The 17,174-nt window shown below is 44.2% G+C and overlaps 2 protein-coding genes across 2 annotated transcripts in view; both read left to right on the top strand.

Moving 5' to 3' along the window:
• Nucleotides 1-17,174, top strand: part of UBE4A (ubiquitination factor E4A) — a 36,593-nt gene that overhangs the window by 10,769 nt on the left and 8,650 nt on the right. The window contains exons 5-16 of the mRNA XM_039229316.1: nt 929-1,081; nt 2,169-2,328; nt 2,573-2,775; nt 2,975-3,166; nt 4,286-4,619; nt 5,599-5,719; nt 7,234-7,538; nt 9,301-9,433; nt 10,723-10,910; nt 12,565-12,665; nt 12,780-12,893; nt 14,916-15,090. Coding sequence (XP_039085247.1) covers nt 929-1,081; nt 2,169-2,328; nt 2,573-2,775; nt 2,975-3,166; nt 4,286-4,619; nt 5,599-5,719; nt 7,234-7,538; nt 9,301-9,433; nt 10,723-10,910; nt 12,565-12,665; nt 12,780-12,893; nt 14,916-15,090 — 2,179 coding nt within the window. The remainder of the gene's footprint in view (nt 1-928; nt 1,082-2,168; nt 2,329-2,572; nt 2,776-2,974; nt 3,167-4,285; nt 4,620-5,598; nt 5,720-7,233; nt 7,539-9,300; nt 9,434-10,722; nt 10,911-12,564; nt 12,666-12,779; nt 12,894-14,915; nt 15,091-17,174) is intronic.
• LOC120229981 (40S ribosomal protein S23-like) lies at nt 16,118-16,627 on the top strand. The gene has a single exon (XM_039229317.1). It carries the CDS (start codon nt 16,150-16,152, stop codon nt 16,579-16,581), a length of 432 nt encoding a protein of 143 aa, XP_039085248.1. The 5' UTR covers nt 16,118-16,149; the 3' UTR covers nt 16,582-16,627.

The following is a 17,174-nucleotide window of genomic DNA, read 5'->3' as shown; positions in this document are numbered from 1 at the left end:
ATCCAGATATACCCTTTCTTGAAGGCCCAGTTAAAATGCCGTCTTATTTAAGAAGCCTCGCAAAGCAGGAGTTGTTATTCTCTCTTCTGAATTCCTGGAGTAATCTATCTATGCCTCTCTGATGGGAATTGTCCCCTTCTGTCACATGTAGTGGCCTTTTTATGTACCTGTCTTATGTATCTCCTCTATCAGACCTGTAAGTTCTCAAGGGCAAGGCCCCTGCCTTTCTTCTTTATATCGTTTGCAAAATCAAACAGTATGTTTGCCTGATAAGTGCCTAATTAACATTAAAGTAATAAAAGTTTGGAAAGGAAGACGCTCCACAACTCACAGTTTAACTTTCTATGTTTAAATTATCGTTGTATACATCTGAGTGAGGCCAGCAATCACACAAAGAAGTCAATTTCGTATATAAGTTCAATCACTGAGTCTCCATGCCGTTTGACAAATACTGTTTCTGTGCTTTCTCTATGCTAGGCTTTTACTAGACAGACACTTGAGCTCTGTTTAGGAAAACTGTGCAGTTGCCCCTTGAACAACATGGCAGTTAGGGGCAGTCGAAAATCGGAATGTAACTCCTGACTCTCCAAGAGCTTAACCAGTAGTCTACTGTTCACCAGAAGCCTCGCCTATCACAAACAATAAAGCCAGTTAGGGAAAAGAAAATCATAACCGAGAGAAAATACATTTACAGTACCATTCTGTGTTTATCAAAAAAAAATCCACGACAAACCCGTGTTGTTCAAAGATCAACTGCATACACATCTATAATATTTTCCAAAGTAGTAAGTGGGGTCCTTTATTCCGCCTTCACTCTACATCCTGTGATTCCCTCTCAACAACCTGTGTCCAGATTACCTTTTACATCTTGATGTTTTAAGATAACTTTGCAGTTGCTTAGTGTTTTGTTTATTTGTTTTCCTTAAAGGCTATCTTCGCTCGCTTGTTACTTCAGGATCCAGGCAACCACTTGATTAACATGACTTCTTCTACAACATTGAATCTCTCTGCTGATCGAGATGCAGGGGAGAGGCACATTTTTTGCTACCTTTATTCCTGCTTCCAAAGAGCTAAGGAAGAGGTAAAGGAATGTTCGCTTTTGGGAACTGTGTTGTTGTCTTGGGTTTGACTTCAGTATGTAAGCCAGAGTTGGGTCAATGGCTTTGATATCAGTTTATATGCACCACAGTGTAGCTGGAACTACATATCAGAAGCGTTATTTAATGTCCAAAACTTTAGTCCCTCCTTTCTGTGGCTTGGGGTCTACTTCTACTCCTTTCCCTAATTAACCAGTGCCCCCTGTTCTCGCTATAAACTTTTTAAAATATTATCTCTTTGGGAGCACCTGGGTGGCTCAGTCAGTTTAGTGTCTGACTTCAGCTCAGGTCATGCTCTCCCAATCTGTGAGGTCCAGCCCCATGTCAGCCTCTGTGCTGACAGCTCAGAGTCTGGAGCCTGCTTCAGAGTCTTGTGTCTTCCTCTCTCTCTGCTCCCCCACCCTCCCCCCCGCTTGTGCTCTGTTTCTCTCTCTCTCAAAAATGAAACATTAAAAAAAAATCATACTCTTGGGTCACATAGGTGGCTCATTTGGTTGAGTGGCTCTTGATTTCAGCTCAGGTCATGATCTTACAGTCGTGGGATCAAGCCTTGCATTGGGCTCCACAATGGACGTGGATCCTGCTTGGGTTTCTCTCTCTCCCTCTCTCTCTCTGCCCCTACCACACTTGTGCTTCCTCTCTCTCTCTCTCTCTCTCTCTCTCTCTCTCCCTCCCCCTCCCTCCCTCCCCCTCTCTCTCCCTCCCTCCCCTCCCTCTCCCCCTCTCCCCCTGTCTCCCTGTCTCTCCCTGTCTCTCAAAATAAATCTAAAATTTTAAAAGGCAGACCTTTAGACCTTTAGAAAAGGTCTGGAGGGAAAATAAAAGGTCTAATAAAGTCATTTCCACCCAGGTGTAAATAATATAGTAGTCTAAGTTTGGTCCCCTCTAGGATTAGAATGCTAGCAAGTAGGTGATTCCTTAAACCAGAGGATGAACGCTCATGAATTTTCAGGCATCCACAGGACAGCAGTATTGTTTGGGGATGCATTTTCTTTTTCGTTCTGTTTGTTGTGTGACCCTGGTGCGCGTCATAGACTAGACCCTCCCCTCTCTTCTTCATTCTGTTTCCAGATTACCAAAGTCCCGGAGAACCTGCTGCCCTTTGCGGTACAGTGCAGGAGCCTCACTGTGTCCAATACCCGAACGGTTCTCCTCACCCCAGAGATCTATGTCGACCAAAACATCCACGAGCAGCTGGTGGATTTGATGTTGGAAGCCATCCAAGGAGCCCGTGAGTACATAAGCAAGAGTTGTGCATTTCTACTTTTTGATTTCCCAATTCAAAATTCCTCTAATTGCGTTAGAAAGCCTCAGAACCACTACGGTGCCAAAAGCATAAATGAAGGCAGAGCGCTCATATCTTGACCTCTGGGGTTCAGCACCAGTAGAATTATCGGAAGTGTGAGGAAGCAGAGAACCAGCATATAAAAGCCTATAAAAATTGCTGCTCACTTCTCTCGTTTGTCATCTGTTAGATTTTGAAGATGTAACTGAGTTTCTGGAAGAGGTCATTGAAGCCTTGATACTAGATGAAGAAGTTCGAACATTTCCAGAAGTCATGATTCCAGTGTTTGATATTTTACTGGGCCGAATAAAAGATCTAGAGCTCTGCCAGATCCTTTTTTATGCGTATCTAGATATTCTTCTCTATTTCACAAGGCAGAAGGAAATGGCAAAGGTAAGTCTGAAAAGTCGTATGTATTCGTTTGAGTGGCACATTTACTACTCGGTGCATCCCTTTCCTGGGGGCATTCGAATATTCCCTATTGAATAAAAGATAACCCTGGCTGTTGTATAGTCTTAATTCTTTGAGACCGTCTCACCCCACCACCTTTATCTCCACATACAGATGCATAAGGACTTATTTTCGTCTATAGGTTTTTGTAGAATACATTCAGCCCAAGGACCCTAGCAATGGGCAGATGTACCAGAAGACGTTGCTGGGAGTTATCCTGAATGTCTCCTGCTTATTAAAGACCCCAGGCGTCGTAGAAAATCATGGCTACTTCCTGAATCCATCTCGTTCCAGTCCCCAGGAGATCAAAGTGCAAGAGGCCAACATCCATCAGGTGGAACTGTTGACCGCTGTATCCCAGCCCCCTGATCTTAGATTAAGTCACATTTCCTCGGGAAGCAGATGCAGATAAGGCTGCCTGAGCCTCTTTGGGAAAGCAGATGGATCTGCTTGGCTTTTCTACCATAATCATGTAAAGAAATTACCCTCTTTTTAGCACAGGCCGAGGCAAGAAGATAAACCTGTGTGCAGTTTAAGAGTGAGCCGCCGCTTCCTCTCATTGTTGCCCTGAGTGTTGTCACTAAGCTCTTTTATCTTAATGTCTATGTTTGAGAGAGAGAGAGAGCGTGCACCTCGTGAGACAGAGCGTGGGGGGAAGGGGCAGGCCAGAGAGGGAAGCAGGCTCCAGGCTCTGAGCTGTCAGCACAGAGCCTGTTGTAGGGCTCGAACCCATAGACCACAAGATCATGACCTGAGCTGAAGTCGGACGCTCAACCGACTGAGCCACCCAGGCGTCCCATCACTAAGCTATTTCTTATGACCTTAGTTCCTAAAATCTTGGGACTGAACTTCAACTTATAAACCATTTTTTTTCCCTTTCCTTCCTTCCATCTATGTTCTACTGGGGCTTCTTAGTGGAATTTATAGTAGAAGTCTGGCCAACATGAGGCAGTCAGTGGTTGAGCCGGGGGTGGTTTAAATCCCCCATTATGGCAACTCTAAGTCAGGGATTGACAAATTACTGCAGTGGCCAAATCCGGCCTGCCACCTGTTTTAGAAATAGTTCTATTGAGCATCGCCATGCCCATCCATAAACGTATTTGTTTGTGGCTTGATACCATACCACAGTGGTAGGGGCGAATCTGTTGCCACACTCCCCATATGGCTTGCGAAGCCATGTTTATCATCTAGCCCTTTGCAGACAGAGCTTACTGACCCCTACTCTAAAGCTACGTAAATGCTACGTGCGGTTTGGTGGCTCACTGGGGAATCTCTCCTAAGTGCCCAGAAGTTTTCTTTAATCAGAACTAGGGTGTGAAGCACAGGGAGAGTGAGGTAACAGATTAGGATTCGGATATTTTTGGAAATTGGCCAGTGGCTAAGGTTTGGGATTTAACAAATATGAGGATTGTGAAAGTGGAATGTTCTGTGGTTGTGTTTTCTGGTTAAACAGTTCATGGCTCAGTTCCATGAAAAGATCTACCAGATGCTGAAGAACTTACTCCAGCTCTCTCCAGAAACCAAACACTGTATCTTGTCCTGGCTTGGAAACTGTTTGCACGCAAATGCAGGCCGCACCAAGATTTGGGCCAATCAGATGCCAGAAATCTTCTTCCAAATGTATGCCTCGGATGCCTTCTTTCTGAATCTGGGTGCTGCTCTCCTGAAGCTGTGCCAGCCATTTTGCAAACCCCGGTCTTCTCGGCTCCTCACCTTTAATCCCACTTACTGTGCCCTAAAGGAGTTGAATGATGAAGAACGAAAAATCAGAAATGTACACATGAGAGGTAGGGGGGCTCTGGGCTTCTCGAGACTGTGTGTGTGTGTGTGTGTGTGTGTGTGTGTGTGTGAGAGAGAGAGAGAGAGAGAGAGATCTAAGGCATTCACTTTTCTCCTTTTCTCACCAAGGTGCTTCTTTCTCAAGATGAGGCAGAAAGAAGAGCCAGTATAATTTAGCCAGATGTTTAAAAAACTTTTAGACGTTGTGCCTTAGTGAGACCTCTCTGAATTTAGCAGCCTCGGGTATTAATTGATTCATTCTTTCTCAACATAAAGCCCAATCCCTGTCTTGTTGTTTAACCCAAAGCCTCCAGAAGAAGGCAGATAATATTAACAGATAATCATAATATGGTATAAGGCTAAACTATGGGAGCACAGAGGAAGGAGTGAATATAGTAAATTGTACAGAAGTTGGAAGCCTTCATGGCCGAGTCTGGAAAGATGAGCTGGGTTTAAAGTATGAAGGTACAAAGCTATGAAAGGCCTGGCCGGGGAATATGGGCAGCCCAGCGGGTCTAGAGCAGGGGTGGGGGGGAAGGGCATATGGGCCAGGGGTACGGGAATTGGCAGGAAATGAGATGAGGACAGAACATCGGGGCCGGTTTGGCAAAAACAACGCAGAGAAGTAAAAATATAAGTTACTCAAAATGAATCACTCTTTAAAAAAAAAAAAAAAGAAACACTCCTCATTTGGTGTATTTCCTCTCAGTTTTGTGACTCTTCTAATTCCAGAAGCAATATGTGCTCAAAAGGAAATAATCTTACATACAGAAAAAGCACAAATAGAGATGATCCACTGTCTTCCACTTGGAAAAAATCCAGTGTTTTCTGCATTTGTTTTTAAAAAGAAATTACTAAAAATAAAAATAAAAAATAAATAAATCTCACTGGTAGCAGTATGGAAGTTGAGCTAGAGTAGTGGGACACTGGAGACCCCAGACAGAAGTCTGTGGCAAGTCATTTACTGTTCCTTTTATCTTCCTTGAGGTTTGGACAAAGAAACTTGTTTGATCCCAGCTGTGCAGGAGCCAAAGTTTCCCCAGAACTACAACCTTGTGACGGAGAACCTTGTCCTGACCGAGTACACCTTGTACTTGGGATTTCACAGGTAACTGTGACGTCATTAAGAACTGTTCTGTGGTGTTGATGGCCAGAAGGTTGAAAGCAAGTCTCCCTTTATGCTGCACGCCCCCATTAGGTTCTAACAGCAACGAGGTCTGTATGCATTTACGCATGTTCACATGAATTGGCTCTATCCAGATAACCTGAATTCACTTTTCATTCTTGACCTGCTATGCTTGTAAAAAAATTAAAGACACGCTAATACTTTTCTCTAAACTTGCAATTTTTTAAGTCAGTCTCTTCCTGTTGTGATCTTTGATAGTGGAATTGTTTTCTCTGAATACTTTCTGCTCTTGAATTTTCGTCACTTGTTACTCTTGATGGAAAAAGACAAAAGATCTACTCTCTGGTCCAGGGACAAAATTGACAGAAGTAAAGAAATGTTTGTATAGGGTCAACAATCGAAAGGATTCTAGAGGTGGGAAAATTTAAGAACTAGGATGTATGGCTTCTAAAAATGGTTCTGGTTCTGGCTGGCCACAGGTCATTCTCTGATTTTCACCCCTCTGGTTTAACTGATTGCGACTGCAAGTATAAATAAGGGAAGAGAGTTGTTACAGTCTGTAGGAAGAGCTACTGAGGATAGCAATTTTTAATGTCTTCTCAGGATACTTACATGAGCACAGGGCGTGTTTTAAGGCTCAGCAAATTTCTGGAAAAATGAGATTATATCTTTATCAGATCGTCTTTCTAAAACGTCTGTCACTGACGTTTTAAATGAGGGACTAGATAACAATGCAGCTTATGTTTAGCCTGTTCAACCACCTTGATTCAGACACAAATGACGGTCATCTGGTTTCCCCGAATTGGCCAGCTAACCCTAGACGTTATCTGCAGGACCAAAGAAGATGGCTTTGGACTTTACCCATAGAGGCAACTCTCCATAACATTGAATTACGGGGCTTCCTTTCAGTAGAGAACATTTGACTGAACCTTTGTGAAGAATAATTTAATTTTATGTCGAAAAACAGAGGACTGGAAGCTGTTCTTAGGTTGCATCCCAGGTGGCTGCCAGTTTATATGTGGTCGTTACTAATCTGGAGCCCTCTTTCACCAGCTTTAGTTCTCTACTAACCATAGAAAGACTATCCATATAACCACATCCACATAGAATAATTGCAACAGTACAGTGTCAAAACTATCTTGCTAGGCTTTCGTACTTGGTCTGATAGTTATTTTACATGGTAATGGCCCAGTCTACACCCTGCACAACCAAGCTGGTGTTCTTTGGATGGTGCATTTCGGCTGAAGGCTGCTATTTGTAACAAGTGTCATTTATGTCAAATATCTGGTAACATTTTCCCGATGCTGTGGCCCCTGCCCCTGTCCTGTCAGCGATTTGTGTGAGTGCCTTTTGTGGCATCACGATTGCGGCCCCCAATATCCTGAAAGAGAATACTACAATAAGTAGACGAGGATTTGTTTTCCCAACGAACGGTCTGTACCCAGCTGTTCCATATGAGGCTCCTGACCTGGTCTCTTCTGCTTTCTTGGGGGCAGGTTGCATGATCAGATGGTCAAAATCAACCAAAATCTGCATCGGCTGCAGGTCGCCTGGCGGGAGGCTCAGCAGAGTTCTAGCCCTGCTGCTGACAACCTTCGTGAGCAGTTCGAACGACTGATGACCATCTATCTTTCTACCAAGACTGCCATGACCGAGCCACAGATGCTACAAAACTGTCTAAATTTGCAGGTGTCCATGGCTGTCCTCCTCGTTCAGCTGGCCATAGGCAATGAGGGCTCACAGCCAATAGAGCTCACTTTTCCTTTGCCAGATGGCTACAGCTCATTGGCTTACGTGCCAGGTAAGCAGGCTCTCCCTTGGGAACTGCCTATTTATAGCTGTCCGGGTTGAACTGGGTTGCTTCGGAAGCTTAATCCTCAAAATACCCTTCCTTCATTATCATTCCACTGCTTTTGGAGAAACAAACGTGTAGATGATATCTACTGGTCAAAGTATGGGAGAACTAACAGCTTTTCCCTGGGCCATGTGTCCCCACTTCTCTGTGTATTATAAAATAATCTTCAAAGGATTAAGTGCGGCCAGGGTTTTAAGAGCTGTTCATCTTAGCATCCATTTTGTTTTTTTGTTCAGCATGTAAATTTATCTGTGTGACTTGCCCGGTGCTGTTCTTTAGAGGGGAAAAAAAGAAATCATCCTCTCCTGTTGGTTAACCTATAAGGGAAATTAGGTATCTTTGTTTGCTGGTGGGGAGTTGACTGATATTATCCATCAGGATCAGATTATGTTGTTGATCGCTGTATTGGTTACCTACTGCTTAGTAACAAATCACCCCCAAAATGTAGCACCTTTAAAGCAAACATTATCTCGCACAGTTTTCTGTGGGTCAGGAATCCAGGAGTGGCTTGGCCACATGGGTCTGCCTCTGGGTCTTTGAGGAGGTTGCAGCCACACTGTTAGTCAGGGCCACCGGAATCTGAGGACTCGACCTGGACTGGAGGATCTGCTTACGGGCCTGGTCATGTGGTTGTTGCCAGACCTCGAATGCTTACTGGCCTCTCCAGGTCACATAGATCTCTCCTGATACTGCTCGTGATATGGCCACTGGCTTTCTCCAGAGCGAGTGACCAAAATGCAAGCCACAGGCTTTTATAACCTAACCATAGAAGTGATCCACCATGGCTTCTGTCTGCTTCTACCCTAGAAGAATGTAGGAGGGGACACACAAGGGCATGGATACCAGAAGCAGATACGATTGGAGGACCATCCTGGCACCTGATGACCATAGTCATCTGATTTAATATGTATTCACCTTGATGAAAGATTCTGGGGGCGCCTGGATGGCTCAGTCAGTTAAACGTCCAACTTCAGCTCAGGTCATGATCCCACAGTTCATGGTGTTCGAGCCCCGTGTTGGGCTCTGTGCTGACAGCTCAGAGCCTGGAACCTGCTTTGAATTCTGTGTCTCCTTCTTCCCCTCCCCTCTCCCACTCATGTGCTGTCTCTCCCTCACTCTCAAAAATAAATTAAAAAGACATATATTTAAAAGATTCTTTATCCATCTAAAAGGTTATTCAGTGGGATACCTGGGTGGCTCAGTCGGTTAAGCTTCCGACTTCAGCTCAGGTCTTGACCTCACAGTTCGGCTTAGGAGTTCAAGCCCTGCATTGGGTTCTGTGCTGTCAACATAGAGCCCACTTTGGATCCTCTACCCCCTTCTCTCTGTCCTTCCCCAGCTTGTTCGTTCGTTCGTTCTCTCTCTCTCTCTAAGTAAATAAGCTAAATATATAAATACAAGGTTATTTAATGCACAGTTAACCTTGAGTATGGAAAAGAATGTAAATCAGTGTACTTTCTTAAATTTTACTGATGTGTTAACAGTATTTTGTGTCTCTGCTATTCTCATATTTACTCGGATAGAAATCAAAATTGACTTACATTTAAAGGAGATTCTACATTTATGAACTGGTCACCATTCCTAGTATCTACAAAACATTTGGGATTCTCTAACCTTTATTGGGTAGAGTGAAAGGAAGGAATTTAAGTACTGCTTAGTACGGAAAGTCAGGTGTTTCACGAATCGCAGTGAATATTATCTCTTTCAGAATTTTTTGCAGATAACTTGGGCGACTTCCTCATTTTTCTCCGCCGCTTCGCTGATGACATCTTGGAGACGTCAGCAGATTCTCTGGAACACGTCCTCCACTTCATCACCATTTTCACTGGAAGCATAGAAAGGTGAAATGCATAGAGCTTGGCTCTGACACTGGTGAGAGGGGCAAAACCAGGCAACACGCAAGCCTGAATTTTAAGGGGTTGCCTTCAGATGTTGTGTTCGCATTAATGAGCCCCATGGCCATCCTGTGGGGAGCCGGCACATCCCACTCTTGAGAGGCGTCAGAAGCAAAGGACTTCGCCCACGGAGAATTTGAACCTGCATGTCCTATACCTAATGGGAATTCCACTGCTAGTCCCTGGTTAAAATAGTTCCCTTAATGCCAGAAACCTCACCAGTGGCAGGCAGCTTCTAATGAGCTAAGAATTGTACGATAACAAAATTTACCCTTGAAATTCTGAGGTGCATGAGCAGTAAACATATGTAGATGCTTTCTAATCTCATCTTCTCACTCCTAGCTTCTGGTCCTCTCTCTCAAAGAAAGATGCTCACTCACCTGTAGAGTTGCTTCTCTGGGAGGTTTTTTGGGTTTTTTTGTTTGTTTGTTTGTTTGTTTTGGTGTCCAGGCCCAGGGAAGCTGTGTACATAAGGGTAGATTTGCCACACAAAGAAAATGATGCTCTGGGGCGCCTTGGTTGCTCAGTCGGTTAAGTGTCCGACCTCGCCTCAGGTTATGATCTCATGGTCGTGGGTTCAAGCCCCGCGTCAGGCTCTGTGCTGACAGCTAGCTCAGAGCCTGGAGCCTGCTTTGGATTCTTTGTCTCCCTCTCTCTCTGACCCTCCCCTGCCCAGGCTGCCCCTCTCTCCCTCAGAAATTTAAAAAAAAAAATTTTGTTGCTCAGTCCCCTGAGCCAGATCAGTGAGAAGTAGGTAGAAGCCAGTCAGTCCTTCGCTGACCTAATGAAAACTCCTAAGTCAACAGGTGTTTCTTACGTACCGGGGGGGGGGGGGGGGGGGGGGGGGGGGGGGGGGGGGGGGGGGGGGGGGAGGGGCGGTAAAAAATAACATAGACTAACTGCATCCCTGCCCTAGCCCTCCGAAAGCTTAGAAAGGTAAGTTTATCCTCAGCAAAACTGTCAGAGAATAGTAGGCAGTAAGTACTGGGTTATTACAGAGAAGCAAACAGAATGGATAAGCATTAAATGGAAACGTAAGTTCCCCTCCTCATACGTGGTAAGCTGTGGTCTCAGAAGTTGAATGACGTGCCCTACGTTCTCCCCCAGAGATTGACAAGACTTGAAACACCCTCTTCAGTGACAGAGGGTGTTTTGGCTCCACCTGTGGAGAAAACAGTCACGAATGTAAGAGTTAAGTTTTCTACCTGCTCACCTTGCTTTTTGCCCTTCTGCAGGATGAAGAATCCCCACCTGAGGGCCAAGCTGGCTGAGGTATTGGAAGCAGTGATGCCCCACCTGGATCAGACCCCAAATCCTTTGGTGTCCAGTGTGTTCCACCGGAAACGTGTGTTCTGCAACTTTCCCCATGCACCCCACCTTGCAGAAGCTCTAATCAAGGTGTTTGTGGACATCGAGTTTACAGGTAACTGCAGCCAAGAGCTGAGAAGCAGCTGCCAGTGCAGTTTCATAGCTTGATCACGTTTCATGTCAGAAAACTATCATCAGCCACCACTTATTGAGTGTCTACTCTGCGCCAGGCTTGATGTTGAGTGCTTTTTTTTTGTTTGTTTCTTTTACATTGTCTCATTAATTTGTCACCATCTGGCAAGTTTTACTGTACTGTCTTTGTTGTACATCTAAGGATGTGAACGCTCGAGAAGACGAATAATTTGTCTGTGTCGTGCAGCCACATGGTAGAATGATGTCGATTCTGTCTCCCAGCAAAAAGAACAAAACACATGCTCTTACCCATTTTATTATATCATTGACTTAATCATGCTTAAAGCAGGCTGTCCAGTTACAACCTAGGTCTTTATTTTTATGTGCCTCATAATTGTACAATAGTGAGACAGTTCTTTTTTGTTGTTGTTGTTTTTAAGTAAATGGTATCTCCAACATGGGGCTCAAGCTCACAACCCTGAGATCAAGAGTAAACTGGACCATCTCAGTCAGTAAACAGTATATGCTAAGCAGTTATTTAAGACCCCCTTTAAAAGAGATATCCTGGGGCACCTGGGTGGCTCAGTCGGTTGAGTGTCTGACTTGGCTCAGGTCATGATCTCACTGTTCGTGAGTTCGAGCCCCACGTCGGGCTCTGTGCTGACAGCTAGCTCAGAGCCTGGAGCCTGTTTCGGATCCTGTGTCTCCCTCTTTCTCTGACCCTCTGCTGCTCATGCTGTCTCCTCTCAGAAATAAGTAAAACATTAAAAGAGAGAGAGATGTCCTACCATCCAGTAATAAATATGACTAACATTTAGAGAGACATTTAACATTGTACTGACTTCCTGTTTGGATTTTGGTTTTGTCACTTGCTCACCTCTGGGCCTCAATTTCCTCACCTATAAAATGGGTTGAAGTGATGACTGAGATAGTGCCTGTAAACCTTCATAATACATACACTCTCACACAATAAGGTACTGCAGTTAACTCATTGTATGACCACATCAGCCCTTCACTTGCACTGGTAGATGTAATACAGTTCCTGTTTTATTTCTGAATTTGGAAGTTGAAAATGTTTAGAGACAGTGGAGCCTAGATCTTCTGACTGCAAAGCCCATGTTCTTTTATTATATGACCCAAAGTACAGAGATCAAGTGGTTCCTCGGATGTGTCAAAACAGTATAAACATCAGGTTTTTAGCTAAACCCTGACCTGATTTTTCAGAGTAATCAAGAACCAGTTGGTTTCACAGTTGCGAGGTTAGCCATGAAGATGTGAGGGTTACTTAAGTCCCAGTTTGCAACGGCCGTCACTGCTACAGGGGCCAGTTAAGAGGCCTAATTCAAAATCCAATAATTACTCTACATTTGGATGTTGAAGCATTTTTATTGTACAACTTAGTCCGTGTCCTCTTCTGCATATGGTTACCTTTGCATCTGTCTCCCTCTTGTTGTGTCCGTGAGGAAATAAGTAAACACTTGGCTATAACTCTGGGCTGTTATAAACCCCCAGGGAAGATTCCGCCAGTAGTTTTGACACATTTGGAATAAAATAAAATAGCTCCACATGGACATTAGCTCTTCCTCTTCCTCTAATAGCACCACCTTTGCTGGGTTTTTGCTCTTGCCCTCTTCCAGGAGACCCCCACCAGTTTGAACAGAAGTTTAACTACCGACGTCCCATGTACCCCATCCTGAGGTATATGTGGGCAACGGACACCTATCGAGAGAGCATTAAGGTGAGAGAGCTTTCGGTGAAGCCAAAGCCAATTGATCAGAGATTTACTTCAAATAAGCCCCGGCGAGTTTGGGTTCAGTACTAAAATGGTTTTGTCTGGGGCTGGGACTTGCAGGATCTGGCTGACTACGCCTCAAAGAATTTAGAAGCCATGAATCCCCCGCTTTTCCTCCGCTTTCTTAACCTGCTAATGAACGATGCCATCTTCCTTCTGGATGAAGCCATACAGGTGAGAATAAGTAAATAAATAATTTTTTAAACATATTTAACTGCCACTATATCTCAAATCATGATCAGTACAGGGGCGCCTGGGTGGCTCAGTCAGTAAAGCGTCCGACTTCGGCTCAGGTCATGATCTCACGGTCTGTGGGTTCGAGCCCCGCATCTGGCTATGTGCTGACAGCTCAGAGCCTGGAGCCTGCTTTGGATTCTGTGTCTCCCTCTCTCTCTTCTCTCCTGCTTGTGTTCTGTCTACCAAAAATAAGTAAACATTAAAAAAAAATTTATGAATTATAATAAGGCAATCCTTCTGCCCCTAGCACCAATTTGGACACCAAAGATTTGTGAGCAGTAGGGTACTACCAGCCTTGCCATTGCACAGCGTGATAAGTACTGTTCCATTAGAGACCAAGATCAAGGGTCACTGAAGCCTCATAAGCAAAGATGGTATTTTGGCAGAATGGAAAAGAAAGTGTGTTGGGGCGCCTGGGTGGTTCAGTTGGTTAAGCATCCAACTCTTGATTTCAGCTTAGGTCATGATCTCATGGTTCTTGGGATTAAACTCGGAGTCGGGCTCTGTGCTGACAATGAGGAGCCTACTTGAGATTCTCTCTCCCTCTCTGCCCCTCCCCCACTCGTGCATGCATGTGCACTCTTTCTCAAAATAAGTAAACAAACTTTAAAAGAAAAAAAAAGAGGGGCACCTGTGTAGCTCAGTCGGTTGGGCGTGACTTCGTCTTAGGTCATGATCTCATGGTTTGTGGGTTCGAGCCCCATGTCTGGCTCTGTGCTTACAGCTCAGAGCCTGGAGCCAGCTTCAGATCCTTTGTCTCTCTCTCTCTCTGCCCTTCCCCTGCTCATGTTCTGTCTCTCTGTCGCAAAAATAAACATTAAAAATAAAGAAGGTAGAAGAATGTGTGATGAAGCCAAACTAAAGTACACTATCAGGCCAGCATCACAGAAAGAAATCAGGAGGACCTTGCGTTTGGTCAGTGAATTTCTACCATCTTCCATCCCATCCCATCAGTAACAGTGACTCACACAGGCAATGATTCTTAGCCCTTTCCTAAATGATCCTGATTTTTGCACCACTGTTTGTGGGAGGAAGAAAATCTCTGGTTTAGGTTATTTTTCCCTATAAACACTCCCAAGTCACCAATACTCCATCTGTCCACGGCCTCCCAAATCTTTATGTTTGGAACATGAGTTTCTCAAAGTATAAAGCTGGGTGCCTGTCAGCAACTTCAGTACATCATATCCTTACCCGCCCCTTAAGGAGTTGCTCACTGTTCCTATTAAAACTGTCTCTTCTCCATGACAGGTGTCAGATAGATAAGGCAGGGACCCAAAAGGAGAGGAGGCAGGTGAACTGTAAAGGTAGCCTGTGGGACAGGCACACTGCCCTCGTGATGAGCAACACCCCAATAACTTGTTTTTCATTTGTGAGAAGAGAATAGCTCCTGCTTTTCCCATATGTTGAGGTTTTAGATAGGTTTTCTTAGAAAACAAGAACAAGTCCTGTAAGAAACAGCCCCTTCTAAGCGAGAGCCATGTGACCAGAGAATGACACCAGATGGCATTGTCACAGGACTGTGAGAAGGAAGAGAAGTAGACAATGTTTAATATTTATGCTTCTCCTTCCAGACAGCTTGCATATTTGATAGAGCTTTGTTTCTCAAGACGCAGTTTTGTGGTCTGTTTTTTTTGTTTTTTGTTTTCCATTTCTCAGGGGAGGATTCGTTCTTTTTTGCATTTCAGCCTGTTTAGTTTTGCCTAGGTTTCCTACATGACACCATTTACCCCCCTTTCTACTTCGCAGACTATACTGTGCAGACGAGAACTGCCCAGAAGTCGACCCGAGCTCTGTCAGTACGGAGCTCCAGCCCTGTGCTGAGAGAGAAAGGCTCGTGTCTCTCACACAGTGCCTGCTTTTCCCAGCTTAGTGAACTAGACTTTAAACAGAACCACTTAAATATCATCTTCCCTTAAATGTACTTTCATCTCTGATACACTTCACCTTTGATTTCTGTAGTATCTAAGCAAGATAAAGATTCAACAGATTGAGAAAGACCGAGGCGAATGGGATAGTCTGACTCCAGAAGCCCGCCGAGAGAAGGAGGCTGGCCTACAGATGTTTGGACAGCTGGCGCGTTTCCATAACATCATGTCCAATGAAACAATCGGTACCCTTGCCTTTCTGACATCAGGTAAGGACACAAAGCACTGTGTTCACAAAACATTCAGTGGTCGAGACCTGCTTCATGTGCATGGTCAGCCCAGAGGAAACTAAGCGTTCAGACTCTGGTGATGTATGCACCATTGGGAAATGAATCACTAGAGAAGCTTCAGGATGCCCATCGTTGGCACGAGAAATGTTCACCCTCACGCAAGCTACCAGAAAGCATGAGTCGGTATAATATTTCTTGAGGACAAGATAAGCATATAAATGTATGTAGGGGAGTGTGTGTGTGTGTGTGTGTGTTAGCCTGAAGACTGTTCTTGAACTCTGGTTATACGTGGTAGGTCAAACAAAGACACTTATCTCCACTCCCTCTAGAGCTACAGTGTCCCGATTCAGTAGCCATTTGCCACACATGGCTATCAGGCGTTTTAAATTGCGCTAATCTGGGGGCGCCTGGGTGGCTCAGTCAGTTGAGCACCCAACTTTTGATTTCATTGCAAGTCATGATCTCACAGTTTTGTGAATTCAAGCCCCACAGCAGGCTCTGTGCTGACATCACGGAGACTGCTTGGGATTCTCCCTCTCTCTCTGCCAAATAAATAAAAATTGTTTTAATGTAATATATTTCATTAATAATTTTATATTGATTATGTGTAAAACAATAACCAAGGCTCACCAGACATTTAAGGAAATCCTCCAGCATGAAACACAGACACTTGATGAAAACTTAAAAAAAAAAAATCTTTATAATCTCAGAGGGATAAGAGAAGATACAACATCCATAAAACAAGAACAAAGAATTATTTAAAGAACAGGAAAGAGCTCTTGGATATTAAAAATATACCTTACTACCTATCAGTAAGTAGAATGATTAAAAGATCGACTTAAGGAGCTCTTCCATGAAAGCAGTAAAGAGACTCAGAATGAAAAGGATAAGAAAATAAAGGACCAATGTAGAAAGTCTCAAAAGAGAAAAATGGAGTGGAGGAAATTATCAAAGAAATAATACCAAAAATTTTCAGACTAAAAGCCTCTACATTGAAAGGGCCATCGCTCTTTTGCTCGGGCCCACGATGCTGGCAGAATGGGCAAGTGTCGTGGTCTTCATACTGCCAGGAAGCTCCGTAGCCACCGACGAGATCAGAAGTGGCACGATAAACAGTACAAGAAAGCCCATTTGGGCACAGCCCTGAAGGCCAACCCTTTTGGAGACGCTTCCCATGCAAAAGGAATTGTGCTGGAAAAAGTAGGGGTTGAAGCCAAACAGCCAAATTCTGCCATCAGGAAGTGTGTCAGGGTCCAGCTGATCAAGAATGGCAAGAAAATCACTGCCTTTGTACCCAGTGATGGTTGTTTGAATTTTATTGAGGAAAACGATGAGGTTCTGGTTGCTGGATTTGGTCGCAAAGGTCATGCTGTTGGTGACATTCCTGGAGTTCGCTTTAAGGTCGTCAAAGTAGCCAATGTCTCTCTTTTGGCCTTATACAAAGGCAAGAAGGAAAGACCAAGGTCTTAAGTTTGGATGATGAAAACACGACGATAAATTTTCATATATACCAAAAAAAAAAATGGCCATCATGTGCCCAACACGAGGAATTTTTAAATTTTCACACTAAGGTGATAATCGTGACAGTTCAGGAAATCAAGGTAAAGAGAAGATCCTAAAAGGTCCTAGAGAAAAGTCAGGTCATGTCGATGGTGGAAGTAGGAGAACTCTTTGATTTTCATAGCAATCACATTAGAAGCTGGCACAACTCCTCCGGGAAAATTGTTTAGCAGCCTAGAGCTCTGTAGCCGGGCAAACTCTCACTTCTGATTGAGGGTGAACCTGAGAACATTTTTACATGTGAAAGTATCAGATTTACTTCCAGAGTACCCTTTCTTTCTTTTTTCTTTTTTCTTTTTTCATTCTGTATTTTTGAGAGAGAGACAGAGCGTAAGCAGGGGAGGAACAGAGAGAGAGGGAGACACAGAATCGGAAGCAGGCTCCAGGGTCCGAGCTGTCAGCACAGAGTCCGACACGGGGCTTGAACTCAACAAACAGCGAGATCACAACCTGAGCTGAAGTCAGACTCTCAACCCACTGAGCCACCCGGGCGCCCCTACTTC

Source organism: Hyaena hyaena, unplaced genomic scaffold, assembly GCF_003009895.1.
Source record: "Hyaena hyaena isolate Hyena2069 unplaced genomic scaffold, ASM300989v1 scaffold_37, whole genome shotgun sequence".
In the NCBI taxonomy this organism is placed as follows: domain Eukaryota; kingdom Metazoa; phylum Chordata; class Mammalia; order Carnivora; family Hyaenidae; genus Hyaena; species Hyaena hyaena.
The sequence above is the reverse complement of the archived record's forward strand: the minus strand, read 5'-3'. Positions and strand labels throughout refer to the sequence as shown.